Source organism: Solanum tuberosum, unplaced genomic scaffold (genome assembly GCF_000226075.1).
Source record: "Solanum tuberosum cultivar DM 1-3 516 R44 unplaced genomic scaffold, SolTub_3.0 scf00237, whole genome shotgun sequence".
NCBI lineage: Eukaryota > Viridiplantae > Streptophyta > Magnoliopsida > Solanales > Solanaceae > Solanum > Solanum tuberosum.
The window spans coordinates 347543-367423 of NW_006239161.1; the positions used below are offsets into that span (position 1 = coordinate 347543).

At 33.1% G+C, this 19881-nt stretch overlaps 1 protein-coding gene across 1 annotated transcript; it reads left to right on the plus strand.

Moving 5' to 3' along the window:
* Positions 1 to 1005: 1005 nt before the first annotated feature.
* Positions 1006 to 9984, plus strand: LOC102598413 (uncharacterized). The gene is made up of 7 exons (XM_006356878.2): positions 1006 to 1187; positions 2536 to 2645; positions 5383 to 5532; positions 5629 to 5867; positions 7897 to 8007; positions 8360 to 8410; positions 9648 to 9984. The coding sequence occupies exons 1-7, from the start codon at positions 1085 to 1087 to the stop codon at positions 9805 to 9807; spliced, it is 924 nt and encodes a 307-aa protein (XP_006356940.1). The 5' UTR covers positions 1006 to 1084; the 3' UTR covers positions 9808 to 9984.
* Positions 9985 to 19881: the final 9897 nt, after the last annotated feature.

Consider the following 19881-nt stretch of genomic DNA (forward strand, 5'->3'; position numbering starts at 1 on the left):
CAAATCAGAAAAATGCAAAAGAACTGATATAAATCTGAAAAATTCTAATTGAAAATTTCAAAAGAGTTAAAGTTGTCTAAGGGAATTAAATCAAAAGAATAAAAACCAACTTGGATCAAAAAGTGGAAAAATTCGGTGAACCTCCATTTTTTCCGGCAAGACTAATACAAATCTGATTTTTTTTTTTGAAATTGTTGAAGAATTCAAACTCTAAAGAACTCACAATACAAAAATTATCGACAAATTTTAATTAATGTTTGAAGAAGAAAATGAGATTGGAGAAATGGCAGTTATGGTGGTGACGAAAATCACAAATCGAAATAAAAGGGAGAGAGTAGATGGCATCTATGGTGTTGATGACAAAAATAAGGGTGGACAGACTGTGGTGGCCGAGCTGGTGGACCGACTGGGGTGACGGACTGTAGTGGTGGCTGATTCGTACCGGAAGGCTTTGAGTGGGCCAAATTTTACTTTTTATTATTTTTTATTTATTTTTTAAAAAATTATAATATTTTCTGAAATAATTTTTTGAACCCAAATGACACATGTCATAATTTAATTCGTTATTGTGCCATATCATCGCGAGTGTAGCTTAAACGCTTTAAATTTTTGACTGATTATTAAAAAAATATCAAAAATGTATCAATTCTGAGGGGTAGAGGTGTTCAATAGGTACAAACCTTAGTTGTAGTTGAGGTGTTCAAATGAATTATGAGGACAACTTTAAGTGATTGTCGATGACTTAAGCCTAAAAGAGAGTGTATTACACCCATCATAATGAGAGTATTATAAAAGAGAAAAATATATTTCTCAAATTAATAAGTGATAATTTAGATATAAAACTCACACTCTGAATAATTTAGGAATGAAACTATAAAAAAATAAAATTTAAGTATTTTTGACACTTAACAAAAATTAAATTCGATAAATATAGATTAAAAAAAAAACTATTTTAGAGCTACTCCAATAGTTGGTCAAAACCTTTGACGGAGGTACATAGGTCGAAAAGAGTAGAGAGAAAGGGTAAATAAAAACAATCTTACAGTAAGTTTGAAACGAATCAACCATTTCCAAGTACTCAACAATGGAGGTTGCAGAATTGGAGACGGTACTGAAGACATTTGAATCTGCTTTGTCCCAAATTAAATGGCGCCTCAAACTTTCATCCAAGCGTCGCCTTGAAACAGGTTACTCATTCTCTTGTTTTTATTCTTGCGATTGTATGATGAAAATGAAGTGAAAGATTATTTTCTTTATGAGTTAGTTCCTTCCAATTGAAATTTAATTCAGTTTCGAGGTTTTGTGTCACATTTATGCCGAGAATGAAGTTTGTGTATACTTTATTCAAAATCAAAAAAAGGTTTTTGGCTAATGCATTTGAGGAATATAGTAATGAATTGTGTATCTATCTGAGCCCTATTATAAGCAACTTATATACAATCCGATTCCTCCTATTCATATTCTTAACACTCATAAGCAAAGAAATATCATTGTGACTTGTGAGATGATTCAATTTACCAACCACCCACCTATATCTTACAGGATCCCTAAGTAGCTCCCCTGTCCTAGCAAGAGTTTATCTTTTTGATCCATAGGAGTGTCAATAAGTCTACATCCCATCATTCTAATATTCCCAGGAATGTCTAAGGTATACTTGCGCTACAAAATAACAATATTTGATCTGGATTGAGCAACCTCAATACCTAGAAAATACTTCAGTCTATCAAGGTCTTTAATATGGAAATGTTGAAAGAAGTGTTGCTTTAAATCAATGATACCATCTTGATCGTTGCCGATGATAACGGTATCGTTAACATAAACCACCAAATAAATACACAGATTTGGAGCAAAATGCCCATAAAAGTTAAAGAGTGATCAACTTTATTACGAGTCATGCCTAACTCCTGAATTAGTGTGCACCTGTGCCGAACTTCTCAAGCTTGGCTCGAGGAGACTGTATAAGACCATAAAGTGATCGACAAAATTGACATATAGGGCTACTAGCCTCCCCATGAGCGAGCAACAAAATCAGGTGGTTTCTCCCTATAAACTTCTTCCTCAAGGTCACCATGCAAAAAACATTCTTAATGTCCAACTGATGAAAAAGTCAAAGATAAAAATATCCATGGATAGGAAAAGGTGGAAGAATGTTATTTAAGCCACAAGAGAGAAAATATCATTGTAATCAAGCCCAATAGAAAATAATAAGAGCATAGCACATGGTGTATGAGTTATGCTTACAAGTCACAGGTTCAAACTCGCGTTGTATTCAAGTGGAGAAGGATAGAAGGGCAGAACCGTTATACTAGTTTAAAACCATGCGCCACTGGCCCTCGGATATTTCTTGATTATAGAAAAATACTATATTGTTTTCTTTTTATTTACTTGGCTGTTGTTTTTAAGTTGGAATTGTGAGCTTTCAGAATTTACTAATGTACAAGTTGTCAATTGTTAGTATCAATGGAATATGAATTCTTTAGCAGTGTTTTCATCTTTAGTTGCATGAGTAGATAATCTTAATCAGAATTTGGACAGACATTTTGGCCTTGTGCACTGAGATGAGGCCAGTTGTAATGGTGGACTATGGAGGGAAGATGCCTGAACTGCAAGAACGGCTTTGTGCATTCCTTAAGCATTGCAAAGAGGTTAGCAAGTTCAAAGTATAGTGATATATGCTGACTTTCTGTCCCTTGAACGGATTGAAAACTAAAAAGAATTGATTCCCGCACTCCCTTATAGTTTTCATAGTTCATATTTCTTTGACATGTTTGCTATATTTTATTTATTTTGTCAATGTTGTGGTTAATTGTAATCAATTGTGGGAGATGCAGTCTCCAAGGAAAATATTTTGGCCAAAAGGGGAATATTGGCTTCCTTCACTTCTATGACAATGAAACATAAGAAGTGATCCCGAACACTATTACGATCCATATCTCAGAAAGCTGTGATGACACCTAACCTAATTTATTTCATCAGGGGAATAATCATTACTCCCAATATGAAAGACATTAACATAAATAAGGGCATCAAATACCGTGTAATCTAATATAAATGTCACAAGTGACGAGCTACTAGGAATAGGAAATAAGACTTTGATATGAATAATGCACCATCTGCTTGAAATAAAAAACAGAAGTTAAGGACTCTAAGCTACCACGAACTAGCTGACAACTCGACACTGTAATGCTTGTAGATCTTCAAAGCTCTCACGAATTACGCTACAACACAATCTATATCTGCACACAAAGTGCAACAAGTGTAGTATGAACTATGAAGCACATAAAACAACTCAATTAAATATGCACAACAAAAGCATATACAAATAGGTACAAATATAACATATCATAGAATGCACTATCTCAACTATCCAAGTTCAATGCATCGAATGCACCAAATTAACATATATAATGATATACACAACTTAGTATTTATATGAATTCTGTGAACATGAATCAATAATCTAATATGCCTGAACAAAACTCAAGCTTCACTCAGCACCAGCGCTCCATCACATATCAATCCTGAATGTTCACTGCTTGGGTGTTTTAGGTGATGCAACTACTCATGAGGGACGAATTCATATCCACATGCCGCGCGAACAACTCACGTGCCATAACATAACCTGCACGGACAATTCACACTCTATATCATAAACCTGCATGAACAACCTCATGTGCCATAGCCTCATCCAGGTGTGGAAGCAGATGTGCAAATTAGAATGCCTATGTACAGTGCATGACTATCAGCTCAACATGTAATCTGACACACATATAGCTCCTATTGTTAAACTAGCATAAATATAGTGCCTATAATAGTGTAAAAATGCTTAAAGTAGTCATGACATATGAAAGAACATAGCTAGCATGTATATCAACATCAACCTATACCCTGCACAACATTTACAATCCCGGTGTTCGCATATATATGCATCATCTCATATATATGGTACCTCGATACATACTATATGTAAAATAGTACTCCCTCCATCCAAATTTAAGTGTCTTACTTTCCTTATTTGTCTGTCCAAAAAAAGTCTCTTTCTATATTTAGTAGGTTTTCCAATCCAACATTCTACATGGCAAGTTTTAAACACTACACAGATCTTTAATTTTGAGACCACAAGATTCAAAATCTCCCTTTGTTTCTTAAACTCCGTGCAAGTAGTCAATCTGTTCTCTCATGGAGAAAGCCTTACTCTCGTTTCGCCTGCCGGCCCTAAATCTATCTTACTCTTCCTTGGTCTCTTCCACGGCTCGGTGGATATGAAATAGAATGACTTCAAGGACAAAGTCGCTGGAACGAAGTGAGAGGGTGGATGTAATTCAGCTCGACCTACAGGGAGAGGGAAATTCTTTTTATTGCGTTCCTGGCTCTCGCAGAATAAAACCATATTGAGGTCCTAATTGTACGACTTTGGTATGATGTGTCATCGCCTTGTCTGACTTCCGTCTTCCATAAGCATTGCCTACTCGTAAGACAAGTTTCTGACCATTAATTCTGTAACAAAGGAGCGTAGTGACAGGCTCGCATAGCTTACTTCCGGATTAGGAATAATAAATAAAATGGAAACAAGATAAAATCTTATATCAAAACGACACAAGGGCGCAAGATTTTGACATCATAATCTTTTTTTATTTCATATTTTCACCGGGTCCAATGTAAAGCAAGTCTTGCGAATGATGGTGGCTCCATACAGGTAGACGTAGGCCCTAAAACCATAACAAAGACAAGACAATAAGAGGGAGGACGTACGTGTTCTCTCTAACCGATACGGGACTTAATGGAGCCCTTTTACAAATAATCTCTCATGGATTTATTGGTGCTGCACTTTTTTTCTTCAAGTCAAACTAAGACACTTAAATTGGGATGAAGGTAATATCAACTTGGGGAAATTTCCCCATTGAGGTCAAAGTCTTACACTTATTTCAGTCCTAGGAGACTTTAACCTTCCAAATAGCTTTACCGCTTTCGGATTCCATCAGACGGCTCCAATCTATTTTTAAAGATCATGCAATGATGTCAAATTTTGCCGCAGAGGTGTATTTCATAATTAAAGTCACGATGAAAATCAAATAAACCCCAAACCCTATGGTCAAACCTTGAAATAAATTATGTGCACGGGGTACCCATAACCCTATGAGTCAAATCTATAATTAAATTTCCAATTCAAGTTCGTTTCGATGTTCAAACAATCAATTTAGTGTTCTTAGGGCTTGTGTCTCAAATCCCCAATTTTACCCGTCAAAGTCCATGTTATAATGGTTATTCTTCAAGTATAAACATGATAAAGACTCAATATATATATATATATATATATTGGACTTTTGTGTAGGAAACTGAAGTACCACATAATAAAAATATGCTATCTGCTATTGCTTTCAGGATTGCTCAATATTTAAGCCTTTACATGTCATGGTTATAGAAGATATGATATACTTGGTTCACGCAAGAGCATTTGCGGAGTTTGTTAAGTCTAGTTTGAACTTGGAGACGAGACTGATCTTTGTAGACCTTGAACATGATCCTCCAAAGGTAGCTCCTTTATTGTCTTCTATAGCATTGAACCATTTTGTTCTTATGTCCTTTCCTTCTCATGTTTCTTTACCAAGATTGATAGAGTTACTACAGATGATAACACAAGCAGAAGAAAGCTGTGTGGCTGCAGAACTTGTATTGGCACAAAAGACATTTTCGTCCGTCTTTTCTGAAAATGGAATAAAGATGGATCACTTGGAACATCAGAAACCAGAAGTTAGAGCAAACTCCGACTCATCTTTATATAAGCCAACTTCTTCACCGTCTTCGGATGTAATTGATCTCACTGAATGCATTAAAGATAGTCATGTTACAGTCCCAACTCTAAATGGGTAACTCCCTTGTCTAAATCAGCATGTTTATATTACACTTGATGAGATTTTTTATTGCTTTTATGGGTTTCAAACATCTATGTAATCATTTAAACATTGTGTTCAGATATCATATGTGTAGGAATGATTTCATTAGGGATATGATTAGGATTTTGATGTGTAATTAATTATACATTACAAAGATTGTACATATTGTAATTACTATAAATCCCAACCAAGCTTCAGGGAAATAATCGAGTTTGTGAAAATCTCAATCTCTTTGTGGTGTCATAACCAGGGAGCTGGTCTCTAAAGATTCTAAAAGTTGTTAGAAAGTGGCTTGAGTCTCACTAGGGAAAACTACTTCACTGTCGGAGCCTCATCTCCCATTCCTAGGACCTTCCAAGGCTGAGACCTCTCTAGGAAGGTTGCAAGGTCTCAGGCTCTCAACAATGGTTTCCCTTAAAATTTACTACTGAAATCCTTGTAATGCCTCTCCACTCACTAGAGTCTAACACATCCCCCGGAAAGGGACCTATTACGCAGCGACCTTTTTTGTCGGATCTTTTGCTTTGAATGTTGTTTTGAGTACTTACCAACTGCTACCAGTAACAATCGATTCGCCTGGAGCTAGTGAGTCCGCCAGGTCAATATCGCCCACTTATCGGGTTGCTTTCACTAACGAAATTAAAGTTGTGGTGCTCAAAATTACTTCTTTTTTTTACTCCCTCAATTGGTCTGTACTTTTGGGGCTTTAATATCTTCCTTTTTCAGTCCAGAATCATCAAGTTTTTTCAACATGACAGAGAAAGGTGTCACTTTCAAACATAGGTGACATCAAACCCATATTTTCCTCCATTTCAAGTTCTCCCACTATTACCTTTGTGAATCAGGAAGGTAATTTCAATTAATTATCAGGGTCTGCTTCAACTGAGTTATGGTTTATGGGTCACTGATGTGATGATCACTTAGTTAAGAGTTTTAGTGAAGTTACTTGTACTTAAAGAACTAAGTGGAACAGAGTCGATCGACAATTATGTAGTCTTTTGTGGATTTCTTTGCATCCTGTGTTACTTAACTTTATATGATAATATTTCTTATAAAGATGAATATTCTTCTTATTTATTGAAGATCCTACAGAAAAGAATCTAATTTGGCCTCAAAAGGTCAAAGTGACATTCAACTTATAACAGAAGGAAGTATGCAGTAATTTTTAAGTTTGTTGTCTCATTTATTGTACAGTCTTTATGAGACCAATGGTATCTCTCCCAATTTATACTTCTAGTGCATCATGAATTGTGAAACCCTTGACTGTTTCACTAAACAAATTATACTGCTGTGAAAATAATGTGAAGGAGAATTGTTTCTCTACAAAATTTTAAGTTGGCTACAAAATTGTGATACTTGAAGTTCAATTTGGAAAAAAAAGGAACTACATCAAAGATTGTCTCAGGAGGTTCCCTCATACCAGATGTTTGCAAAATGGTTCTAGATCTAAAGAAAATGTTTTTCCCTTGAAAAACTGTACTTTTGAAGGTCTGAATGTGTGTTCTAACCCTTTGCCAGCTTATGACTGGTAGGTATGGCCTAGGGGATATGTGACCAACTGATCAGGTATCTAAAGTGACTTGACTTGATAAGTAGTGTCTCTCCAGCCTCTAAGACTTTTGATCTAGTGGTAAGAGTGCAATGAGTGATGTGTCGGTTAGGCACATATCAGGGTTTGAATCATACTGTAAGCAAAATCTTGATATTAAAGTGGAGAACGGTGGAGGGATGGACCCATTATCCATCGAGTTCCAAAACCGTGCGTGGCTTCGAGGATTTCTCGGTTATAAAGAAAGAGTGTTGTGTTTCACAGTTTTGCAACTAGCCTATTAGATGCAACATGTCCTGTTCCTAAATTGGGCTATTTTCTTTTGGATATTTAAAGTTGACTATCTAGCATGCAAATCTTCTGAATAACAGGTAGTAATTTTTACTTATTTTCCTAAGAACCATCTGCCATCATCTAATGATTTTCATGTATTCAATTACAATCTTGCTGCAGATGGTTGCTTGGTTATCCTATAGTTTACCTATTTGGAATGGCTCATATTGAAAATGCCATATATAACCTCTCTACCAAGTCTCTGAATCTTTTCCAAATCCTTGTTTGCAGGTTAGTTGATTTCTTTATCCACATTTCATGATATTTTTTGTCATCAAATTTTAACTGTTTAAACCAGAATTATGGAGGATCCTATCACCGATCACAACTAGTTTGGGATTGAGGCTTATGTGTTGATTGAAGTTAGTAACTGCAACTTGTTTATGGAGGGATGCATTTTATTTTTGGAATGACCTGAAAGAATTGATTGTTGACTTTTATGACCCTCTGGCCATCTTTCCTGCATCAATTTGACAACATCAGTGTCAAACCTTTGGTCTTCTGAATTCTTATGAATATTTAGTTTTCATTAGATTTAGAAAGGCTTAGCAGTCTTCTGATTCTCAACTTCAAAATTTTACAGGAGTGCCAGATGCAATAAAGGATCTCAGGCTCAAAAAGAGGAACTAATGAGGTAGGGTTCCCAATTGTGTGATGCTAGAAAACATTCTCTTTTCTTTCCATCTTCTATAACTCTTCCTTTGATGCAAGTGTGCATCTTGATGTTTCCTTCTTTTTCTCAGTTCTGTGTTTTTGAGAACTTACCAAAAGCTTTTTCAGCCTCTCTTTACTCTTTTTATTGTTCTTGGGAAAAGTGCTTCTCAGATTGCAGCAACAATGTAATAATACAGGAGCATGTTTCTCTATTTGGTATGGTTAAGACAAAATGAAGGCCACCTTCATTTTAAATAAATATTGTTTTTTTTTTGAGGTCACTATATTTTTCCGAAGGTGCATATGATACAGTTCAGCATTTGTTATCTGAATCACCTTATGTCTGAATAAGTCAGCTGTGAAAAGACATTCCGTACTAACTGCATCATAGTATGATACATTCCTATTACTAGCTGTCTATTTTTCTGTTTTCTTATTGTTCCTCTTTTGGAGGAGTGAGGTGGAGTTATGCTCTGAATCTGCATTTTTGGACCTTATTTTGTTTCTTTCAGTTTAGGCCCAATATTGAATGGTAGCTGAAATGAGATGCTATGTATCCAATGCAAAAGCAAAAGTGACATTACTGCTGCTTTTCATTCTCTTCTTGATTTTATGCTTTGTGCAACTTTTGACCAGTGATGCAGCCATTGTGCTTTAAGGGACAACTTGAATTATCTGGATACTTCAAATATTCACCAAATGAAATGAAGCGACCTCTCAATATCCTGAATACCGCCTAAATATGACCTTTGCATCTTCCAAGTTATAAAAGATCGGTTTCTGACCTTACCAGTTTACACCTGGTTTAAGCGTATGTTTCAGTTAGATAGTGAAGTAATGAAGCCACATAAGTTTCTTTCAAGTATGCTTCTAAGAGTTTATGCTTGGATAGAGGCTTCCTTCTTTTGTCATTTGTCGCTCTCTTCCTACTCCATACCTAGTGGTTATGTTTGACTAGAGGCTTCCTGCTTTTGGCCTATTTCACCTTTTCAATTTCTATCTTCATACCTGCATTGCTGCTTTAGATGTCTTTAAAGATTGTCACAAGCGCCAAGAAGATCATTATTTTCATTCAAGTATCAATCGAATGTAGTTTCTATACTTCACACTGTTGATTACATTGAACATTTGGAATTGACAAACTCATTCTTTTGATATTGGTTTATACTATGCGTTAGCTTTTGTTTTCTTACGGTGCTAGACTTTTTCTGTGTCAGTTTCTCTGTGCCATATGACTTGAGCTTGGAGGGAATGGATGAACCATGGGTAGAGACATTTTTGACTCGCGTAAAGGCAAAGCAAGAAAGATGCAATCAAATTTGGACATCCCTACAAATGGAGGTTAACGCTTGTTATCCACAAGCAATTGCGTTATAGTAAGTTGCTGCTTTGTGCTTAGCCTCTAGGTATTTGATTTGAACAGTATTGCATAATGTTTTTACTAGCCATTTTCCATCAAACATGATATCAGAAGAATATCAGCTTTAAGTCACAGTTATCTTATTTAATATCTACATTATAAGCCAACGGTTTTTGGCTTCTTTTGTGCAATGACTAGTTTCTTCATGTGTAGCTCTTTGATTGGTAAGTTACATTTTTAAGCCTTTTTTTTAGAATGAGATGAGAAAGATAAGCTAACAAAGAAATACTATTCAATTGGACAAATAATACCCTTCCTTATGACGGTTGTTCCAAAACAAGGGACAAGAGTCAATTTTACCCTTGTACTATTCAAAATGAGACAATTTTGCCCTTGTTTTTTTTAAATTTTTTTCTTTTTGGGGGGAGTAGGATTGTTGAATGTGAGAAATTTTATAAGATAAGAAACTGAGTAGTTTAATAAACACTTCCCATTTAAAAAAATAAAAAAGATGTCATAGCTTGTTCTTTTTTACTCCTGGTTCCTTGCATACTTGGTGTGAGTTATTATTTCTGAATATGATATTATGTATCTTTTTCTTACTAACTCTAAGAATGATTTGATAAAAGAAATCAATTTCAATTATACCTTGATATGCTTTATAAGTATTTCAACTTTTAAGTCATCCCAGATTTCAAATAATAGTTTTGAAGAGAAACAATAGAATAAATGTTTATTTGAAAAAATAATATTAATAATAATTAAACTTAATATTTTATAAAGCTGCCATTGTATGATATATAATTGCCATTTAAAATAGTTAAACTAATCTTATAATCTTCAAAATAAATCTTTAAAATTAAGAGCACTTGTCTTGAACTTTAAATGGATGACAAAATTAATCCATTTCAAATAGTTCTAGTGAAAATTGCCCCATTTTTCCTTGGTTTGGAACAATTGTTAGACGAAAGAGTATATTTTGTTCATTTGGATAGTTAAGGATATTTTTGAGCCAAAAATGTTATAGTGAAGGCATTTTCGATCCGAAAATGTAACGCTGGTTAATTTGACTTCCTTTGAATAGTTTAGAGGTATTTTTGACTCTTTTTCCTTTTGCCAGTTGAACTAAAGGTAATTTACACCTATTAAGCACTCCAACGTGATTCAAACGTGTACCTATTAAACACATTTTTGACGATTTCAAAGTAGCCCAAATGTGTGAATACCGCTCTCTTTGAAATAGAAGACAAGACCATCAATAAGTTACACGTAAACGAAAAACACTAACGTAAACCTAGTGAACTGCTGACTTTTTTTCTCTTCAAAAGCCGGTTTCTTATAGGTGGAGGCAGGGGTGTTCGTGTAGTCTGGATCGATTTTTGATTAAAATTAAAATCAAATCATTTTAGTAGGTTTAAAATTATTAAAACTAAATCAAACCAAAATAGATTTTTATTGATTTTGGTTCGACTATTTGGTTTTTAATCATACATAAATATATTCTGTTCTTTTTTCTACTCTTGTTTCTTGACATAACCAAATATATAAATCGATAAATTTTTATAGGTAAATGTAACATCATTCTTATAAAATATACTTATAACAAGTCAAATATATTTAATTACGTCGTGTTTTAATTAGAATTGGAGGTTTACAATGTAATTGACCAAGTATAATAATTTTGTTGCAAGTTGGAATACTACAAAATTTTAAATTCTTGAAATTTTATCTTTTTTTTATGGTACAAGAAAGATTAATTAATCCTTAGAAAAAAAATGTAATTAGACTTCGTGAAATTCATGATAGTTTTGATCAAGTTAAAAAAAAATTACAGTTAAATTACAGCCAAAATAAACCTGTAAATGAAATTTGTACATGTTAAAAAAAAAAGATCATTAGTACAAATAAATCAAACTTAAACACAAACCAGACATACTTTATCCAGAATTGATAGCACAACTATAAAGCAAAATAAAAAAAAATGATAGAGAAAATATAAGATGTTTTAAATTATTTCTAAAAATAAAAATAAATATTTATATATATATATATATATATATTACTTTAAATAATAACAAATGTATATAAAATAAGTAAATTCCTCAAAACTCACTAAGCCAAGCCCAAACACGTTATTTTGAAGAACCAAAAATTAAAGTTAAAAATCAAAATTCGATAGAGTTCAGTTGTTGATCAAGCTATCAAACAATTACGTTCCTCAAAACTTACATAAATCCCATAGTGTAAGGAGTAAATTACATTTTATCCCTTTTTTTTTTTTAATTACAATAATCCCTTAAAATGTGTACCTTCCGAATACATAAGTCACCATCTGGATACATTAATTCACCATCCGGATACATTAATTCTAATACAAGAAGAAGCCTTCTGTTGTGCTAAAAAGGGAATAAATTCTGAAAATCTAATAAAATCCCATAAATTACGCTTAGTTTTGTTCTTACTCTCAATCAGTACGATGGAAAATCCAGAACGAAGAAATTCAAAATTTCAAATTGCTCCCAATGGATACCCAAAATCCCACGTCTTTTCCTCACCTACTTTTTACTACCCTAATTATAATTTCACATTTTATTTCTAATACTTTTTCTTTTCAATTACAGAACCTCCATTGATACTGTATTATTGTTCATCAAGATTCATCTTTTCTGGTGAGAATCCAATCCATTTTCCCCCCAGCTAAACTCCATTTTCCCTTTTTCTCAAAATGGGGTTCTTTTCTTGGAATTTGAGATGTTATTTTGAGTAGTGACTGATGTGAAATTTGTAGTTAATCAACACCCTTTTGTATTTTTTGCTTTTATCTGTTTAAAAATGAGATTTTTGGTTCAGTGATTTAAGAATCTTGGATCTTTATCAGAATTTGAGATTCAAAGGTTGATATGTTTTGTTTTGTGGAGAGAACTAACTGAAGTTTGTGAATCTCAAATCAGTCATTGCAATTGACTTAGAAATCGATGAGTTGAAAAAAATTTGGAGATCTGATACATCGTTGACGTGAAGAAACAAGAGTTTGTATTTTCAATGTATCTGTTATGCATTGATACAACAAACAAAAAGGTTGAAGAAATGCATAGCTTTGATGGATCATTCATACCTTTTATAATGTTAAGTAATCGTTTTTTGAATTATGTTTCCGAGATGGATAGATTATCAATATATTACTATTTATGTATTTTATTTAAATTGACAAGTGTTGTATTTCTACTAGATACATTAAATAAAAAATTGTTGCCCATAAGATGTTAGGTTTGAGATCGATACATTACTGTTTGGTAATTGTTATGTATGAGATACATTTAGTATAAATTCAAATTTACGTATCATGCCTAAAAAATTAGTGCATGATACATTATTATTTATGTGACTTATTTTGTTTGAGAGCAGAATCCATATGTATCAAAAATTTGTAGATGAAAAGGCTGATACATGATAATGATACATTTAGTAGAATTTCTGTATCAAGTATCAATACCAATTAAGGCTATGTATCTAAACTAATATTTGAACACGATACATTGTGCATGCTAGAATTGTAATGTATCATAATGTTGAAACAAAGGCAGTATACATTAGTTTAAGAAACAAAATCAACTAGATACATTAAAAAATTTGAACCTATATGTATCAGAAAAGATGAACCACCAAACAATCGGAAAAAAAATCAACAATCTAATCAACGGAAAGCAACGAAGATGTATCCTTCTCAGACTAATTGGGTAAGCCCACTACTAAAAGATCGATTTAATGGAATGACGTGTATCAAGACCGCCATTAGAAATTTCTGGAACAATTTCAAATGCACTCCAAGATGAACTTTCTGCATTAGCAACGTTTTCCACCCCTCTTCCAGTAAAGAGATCGGGACTAACAAATTCAATAATTTTTTAAGATGAAAAAATAAAAAAATAAAAAAAAGAAGTTGAAAATTGAAGTGATGGAAAGAAATCTATTTGTTGAATAACTTGAAATCATTAATTGGAAAGAGAAAAGATTTGAAATTCAAAAGTGGATTAATGTGGTAACTGTAGAGAGATTTGTGGCTTGGAAAAAGGAAAGAAAATCATGGTATGAGATTTCAAATAAATGTATCCGGAAAAGGGAATGATGGGAGCAAAAGAGGGAATTTTTGATATTTTTTGAAATGGTAGGGAAAATAAGAAAATATGATGATAAATGATGTGTAGTTAGGTAATTTTTCCTAAATAATATGAATCACTCACTAAGATTGAATAAATAGCCCAAATAAATAAATCAATGAAAATAAATCACACATTTTTTTATAAAATTCAAGAAGAAGAAGAGTAGAAGATTAAAAAAATTGTCGTTGAAAAATGAGAGGAAACCCATATATTTATAGTCAATAAAGGATAGTATGAATAAGTGTTTTTTATGTCTTATCTGAAAAATCTTGATATTTCTAGAAGTCACAATCCTTTGGAAAATTCACAACTCTTTAGAAAAGTCACAACACATCGGAAAATCACAACCCTTTGAAAAAAGTCGCAACTTATCGAAAAAAGTCACAACTCATCGAAAAAAATCACAACCTTTCAAGAGAACATATGTTTTTCAAATAGATATAGATGAGTGTTTTAAGTTATATTATAGTAATTTAACATTCAAATTAGGAGTTCAGGCTCTTAAGGTAACTAGCTTTTCGATACGTGCGTTGCACGTGATTACCAATTCAGAAAATATATGTTATAGTAAATAGTATTGCTTATTTAAGCAAAGATTTGAATAATAAGCTTTGCACAAATAATATTACAGATTCTTTTGTGAATGTTCAATGTTGAACCTCATATATATCGCTTATTCACGCGAACTTTTGAAGATGGTGAATAAAAAAATGTATTAGTTAAATGCAATAATGTATATATTTATTTCAATTTGTTTGGGTTCAATCATGTGATTAATTAGTCGTATCTCACTAATATTATCTTATAGATGATATTTGTTGTGCATTTTTCTTGTCACCTAACCAAATGTGCTTTGCACGTGTATTCCGCGTTAAACTGTTTAGATGTCATATGAACATGTGAAGAGAACAACTATATTTTATTTTTTTAGAACTATTTTTTGTATATTAATGTTTATTTTATATGTTATAACATAATAGATGACGTTCTTATTGTTGGCTCACATATTTGACTTCTCGATTGATTGTCTACATAAATCAAAGATAGTTATCTGATTGTCCATAGTTAATTGAGAAAAGTTTTCTTTTTTTTACCGAAAAACTAATAATTAAAATTAAAAAATATATACTATATATGAAATCATATATATAATCATTTGTTTATCTTACACCCAACAAAGATATAGTTCAGATACTTGTTATTTTTTCTTGGACGATTCATGCTTGGTTGACAACACCGTATTATCACATATATAGGGGCGGTATAATAATATGAAAATTTATTGGTCAAAGGTTAATATAAGGAAAGATGAAAGATATAAATAATTAATGTAATAACTATGAGAATTCATAATATTATAACTAAAGAATGTAAAAGAGTGTGAATAACGTTTGCAATAATTTGTAATAACTAAGAAAATTTATAATGTTATAACTAAAAAATTAATGTGCAATAGCTGAATTTCTAATAAATTGTTATACTTACATAAATAAATAGGACTTTTACTTAATGTTACTATTTTTTTATAATTATTATATATTAATTTAGTGTAGGGAAAAAATGAAAATATTTATTCCATATTATTGAATATAAAATTTAATTTGTAAATGATAAATTTTAAATGATTCATATATATTCACATATTTTCACATTTGTTGTGAGTTTTTTTTTTTTAAAAAAGAACTCAGAACATTATAAAATTATATATTTTGAAGTTAGAAGATCTTGTTATCTTGATAATACATTCGTGACATATATAATACTTTAAACTTAAATACAAATACCTGCCCAAATAAATAAATAAATAAATAAATATATATATATATATATATATATATATATATGTTGTAACACCCCGACTTTTCAAAAACGTCTAAATTAACTCGTACCTTCGTGGAAAGACAAAGAGGGTGAGTAATAAATTAAGAATAAGAATGATGTGGTATGTCATATTATAAGTGTTCAAGAGTTGTATCTCAAGTTTTGAAGTTAGGTAAGTCGCAAATAAAAGTTGACGAAAGTTATCGTAAGTTCCTTTTAAAGATTTCTCTGAAAGTTGGGTCAAATGTTTCGGAGGTTTTCTCCCAATATATAAATATTTATGGGGCCCACAATCCATCAAATTGAAGGTCTATGAGTCTAGTTTCCAGCACATCAAATCGTTCGTTCATACAACTTCAGAATAGAGAGATATTTACATTTTTGCGAGACTGCGCAAGCAGGCATGTGAGGTAGGTCCCCTAGGTCGGTGGAACCTTATAAGATAGCATTTTTTTCTTTTTTCTTCATTCCAGCTCATAAGAAACCCACAAAAATCAAAGAATTACTCCTTAAATCATCCTTGTGTGTTCATAATCTCTTCTTGGCTCCTTATTGAAAATTACCCTACGTCGCGAGCTCGTCATTTTGGTATAGTTTTCATGGTGAATTGAGCGGTGTAGCTCCGTGGAGGTTGTGGCAACAAAGGTTCTTTTAGTGGTTTGATTTTATTCAAGTGTTTTGAGCATGTAAAGAAAGGTAGGAACCATCTTTATCAGTTTATGGATACCTTAGGTCTTGGATAGTAATTTACGATAAGAATCTGTATCGATTGTCGAATTGTCATAGTTATTCTTGTCCTTAATTAATAATTGATTTTACTTTTTTTTAGTGTTGTAGTGGTGCGTACAAAGATATTTTCAGCATAAATTATAAAGAAAAAGGAATGTTAAGGCTATTCCCTTTGTTCGGCATGTTTCCTTAGAGCTTGAGAGTGATATAATAGGGTAGTTAATGCTGGTGATCTTGTAGATGTAATTGTGAGTGGTTGGATGATTGAATGGTTATAAACCCTCATTTCTCATAATCTGTTAAGAACGACCCTAAGTTAGGAACGACTTGAACACTATTCATATATATTGTTTATAGCTAAATTGCTCGCCTTTAGCCTATTCAATTGTTTGTTGTCACCCTTGGGGCTATTGTGGTTAGTTGTTGAGCTATGAACTGCCTATGGGGGCTATAATGTTGTCTAATAGGACTATGTTATTGCCTAAGAGGGTTATGTGTTTCCCACGGGGCTATATTGATGCCAAAGAGTGTTATGTGTTGCCTAAGGGGCTATTTTGACGTCAAAGAGTGATATGTGTTGCCTACAGGGCTATGTTGATGCAAAAGAGGGCTATGTGAGCCCACAAAGCTATGATGTTTCCTAAGAGGGCTATGTGCTTCCTACGGGGTTATATCGTTGCCAAAAAGGGAAATGTTAATTCTTACAAATATAAGGGGCTACCGATAGAGGTATGTAGATTGATTTGGCACCTTCTGGGCATATATGGGCCTAGGTAGGTGGTATGTTGTTTGTACCTACCGAGCTTATGGGGGCTTGGTTAGGTTGTTGTTTGATCATTTTTGTATTTTTAGATTTAGTAGTGGGGTAACATGTTTATCTAAATTTTGATTTCCTTACCCGATTGTTTTTGGTATATTATGATACTTGCTCATTTAGTCTATAGTCTTTTATACTCTGTATATTATTTCGTACTGACGCCCCATTGCCTGAGGGGGGCTGCATTCATGCATGCAGGTCCCGACAGATGACCCAGTAGACCTCCTCAGCAGTAGGATTGACTTCTATCCGGTTGGCTAGCCCCTTTCCTCCAGAGCTGTCAGAGTTGGGAGGTTTGTTAGCTTTTGTTGTATATATTTTTATGGGTAGGTTGGAGCCCTATCCCGCCAATCTTTACTACTCTTAGAGGCTTGCAGACTAGTGTGTGGGGTGTATAGCTACATTATTGCCATGCTGGCCTAGTTTGTTGGTTTGCTTAAGCTTGTGAGTTGTTTGATGTATTGTCTTGATATATACCTGCTTTTAGTTTTGGTATAGAGATCATAGTGGCCTTGACTGCCTAATCAGGACTTCTGTGCTAGTTGGCTATTTCTTTATACGGAAAAGGCTCAAAAATACCCCTGAACTATCGGAAATAGCTCACATTTACCCTTGAACTATATTCTGGCTCAAAAATACCCTTCCGTTAAAGTATTGGGTCACTTTTACCCTTACTATTAACAGAGGTGTGTTAAGTGTCATGTGGAACCCACATGGACGCCATGTCGATGCCACATAAGCACCAAACAATTCTCACCTCCACATAGACTCATACATCCTAATTACTAATTTTGTTCTCATTTCTTTTGGGACATACAATTTGACCTCTCATTTCTCTAAAATACATTTCCCCTCTTCTCTCTAATAGGATTCACCTAGGATTTCAGATTTCTCTCATGGACGCCATTCCATTTCAAAGTTGATTTCACCTTTGTTCATTTCACTACTAGGGTTTCGAAGTGGATTTTGGCGGCTGAGGTTAGTAAATTCGTTGTTCTTATTTCGCGATGGTTTTAGTTTTGCGATTCCAAAGATATTTTTTTTGGTTAGGGTTGCAACTTTGTTTATAATATTTGGGTATGTTAGATTTAGGGGAAAATTTCACCCCTTTAGGTTAGTTAATCTTTGTTCTTATTTCAAAAATAACTGCTTTAGCAAAAGATTATCGTTTTCTGAAAATAGATCATAAAAGGAAAATGACTCACAAGATCACAAGTATTATGGAAATAAAATTTAACAGCACTTCAGAAAATACATAGAATGTAACTCTTACAGGTTATTAGTCACATGGGTGTCTTCATCTGAGTTATTTGAACCTCCGTTGCTATTGCAGGCATTGTCCCTTCTAAAAAAAGGGATAAACTAGGCTCGTAACGTAGATTTCTGCCTCAACATTTGGAGCAAAGTTAGTAACATCTAGATATTTGATAGAGTCATCCTTTGGATTATATTTCCCCAAACGTGATCCAATTTCAAGCAAAATGTCACCATTTGACAAAAAAATGGGAAAACCATACAAACATGATATAAATTCATTATGAGACTTGATAGTAAACAGCTTTGTCCTAGATTCTTTAACTCCATACTCCGTCATAACACAGATATCTGCACCCCGCGTGTAATTACAGAACACAGAAAGATCACTTCCAAGCACTCCTAGTACGAAATGACCATAATCATTAAAATTAAAATTGCAGGGATTTTCTATCTCTGCCCATTTCTCATCTCACAAATCAATAGAACAAATGTTCATGCCACTTGTTTATTATGGACTGCTTATTATGAAATAGTTGAATATACTAATAGTTGCTGCTTGCAAAAACTAAAGACAAGAATAATCAAATGGAAACAAAAACACTTGCAAAAGTTAACAATAATGCATACTACTACTAGACCTCACTATTCTGTTTATGCCCCACTGTATGTTTTTTCTTATTTTAGTTTAGATTCCTAAAGTTTAAGACATGTTTGTTCACATTTTTTCCCACAATTGTTTATGTTGTAAAACATGTGGCCCCTGTATGTTTTTTTCTTTCTTTTACTTCATTTCTGCATAACAGTCAGAACTTGGTCCCAAATGTCCTTTTTCATTATTTATTATGACCTTTTTGTTTAGAGCTTTTACATCTATTATATGTTTTTTCTTTCTTTCAATATAGATTCCTAAAGTTTAAGGCCTATTTGGTCATATATTTTCCCACTATTGTTTATGTTATAAAACATGTGGCCCCTGTAAGGACTTGATGTGTGGGGTTCCAATGCCCAAGTGTAATGACTTATTTATTGTGTATCTTATTCATTTATGTTTGTTGAGTTATTTTTACTCCATTCTTTATGTTGTAATAAATATGTGGTCACTGTTTGTTTTTTCTCTTTTAGTATAGATTTCTAAAGTGTAATGACTTGTTTATTTAGCTCTTGTGTGTTTGTGTTTCTTATTCATTTATCTTGTAATAAACCTGTAGCTCATGTGTGTTTTATGGCAATAAGGAGTTATTTAGCTCATCTGTATTTGTGTATCTTATTTATTTATGTTTGTTGAGTTATTTTCACTCCATTCTTTA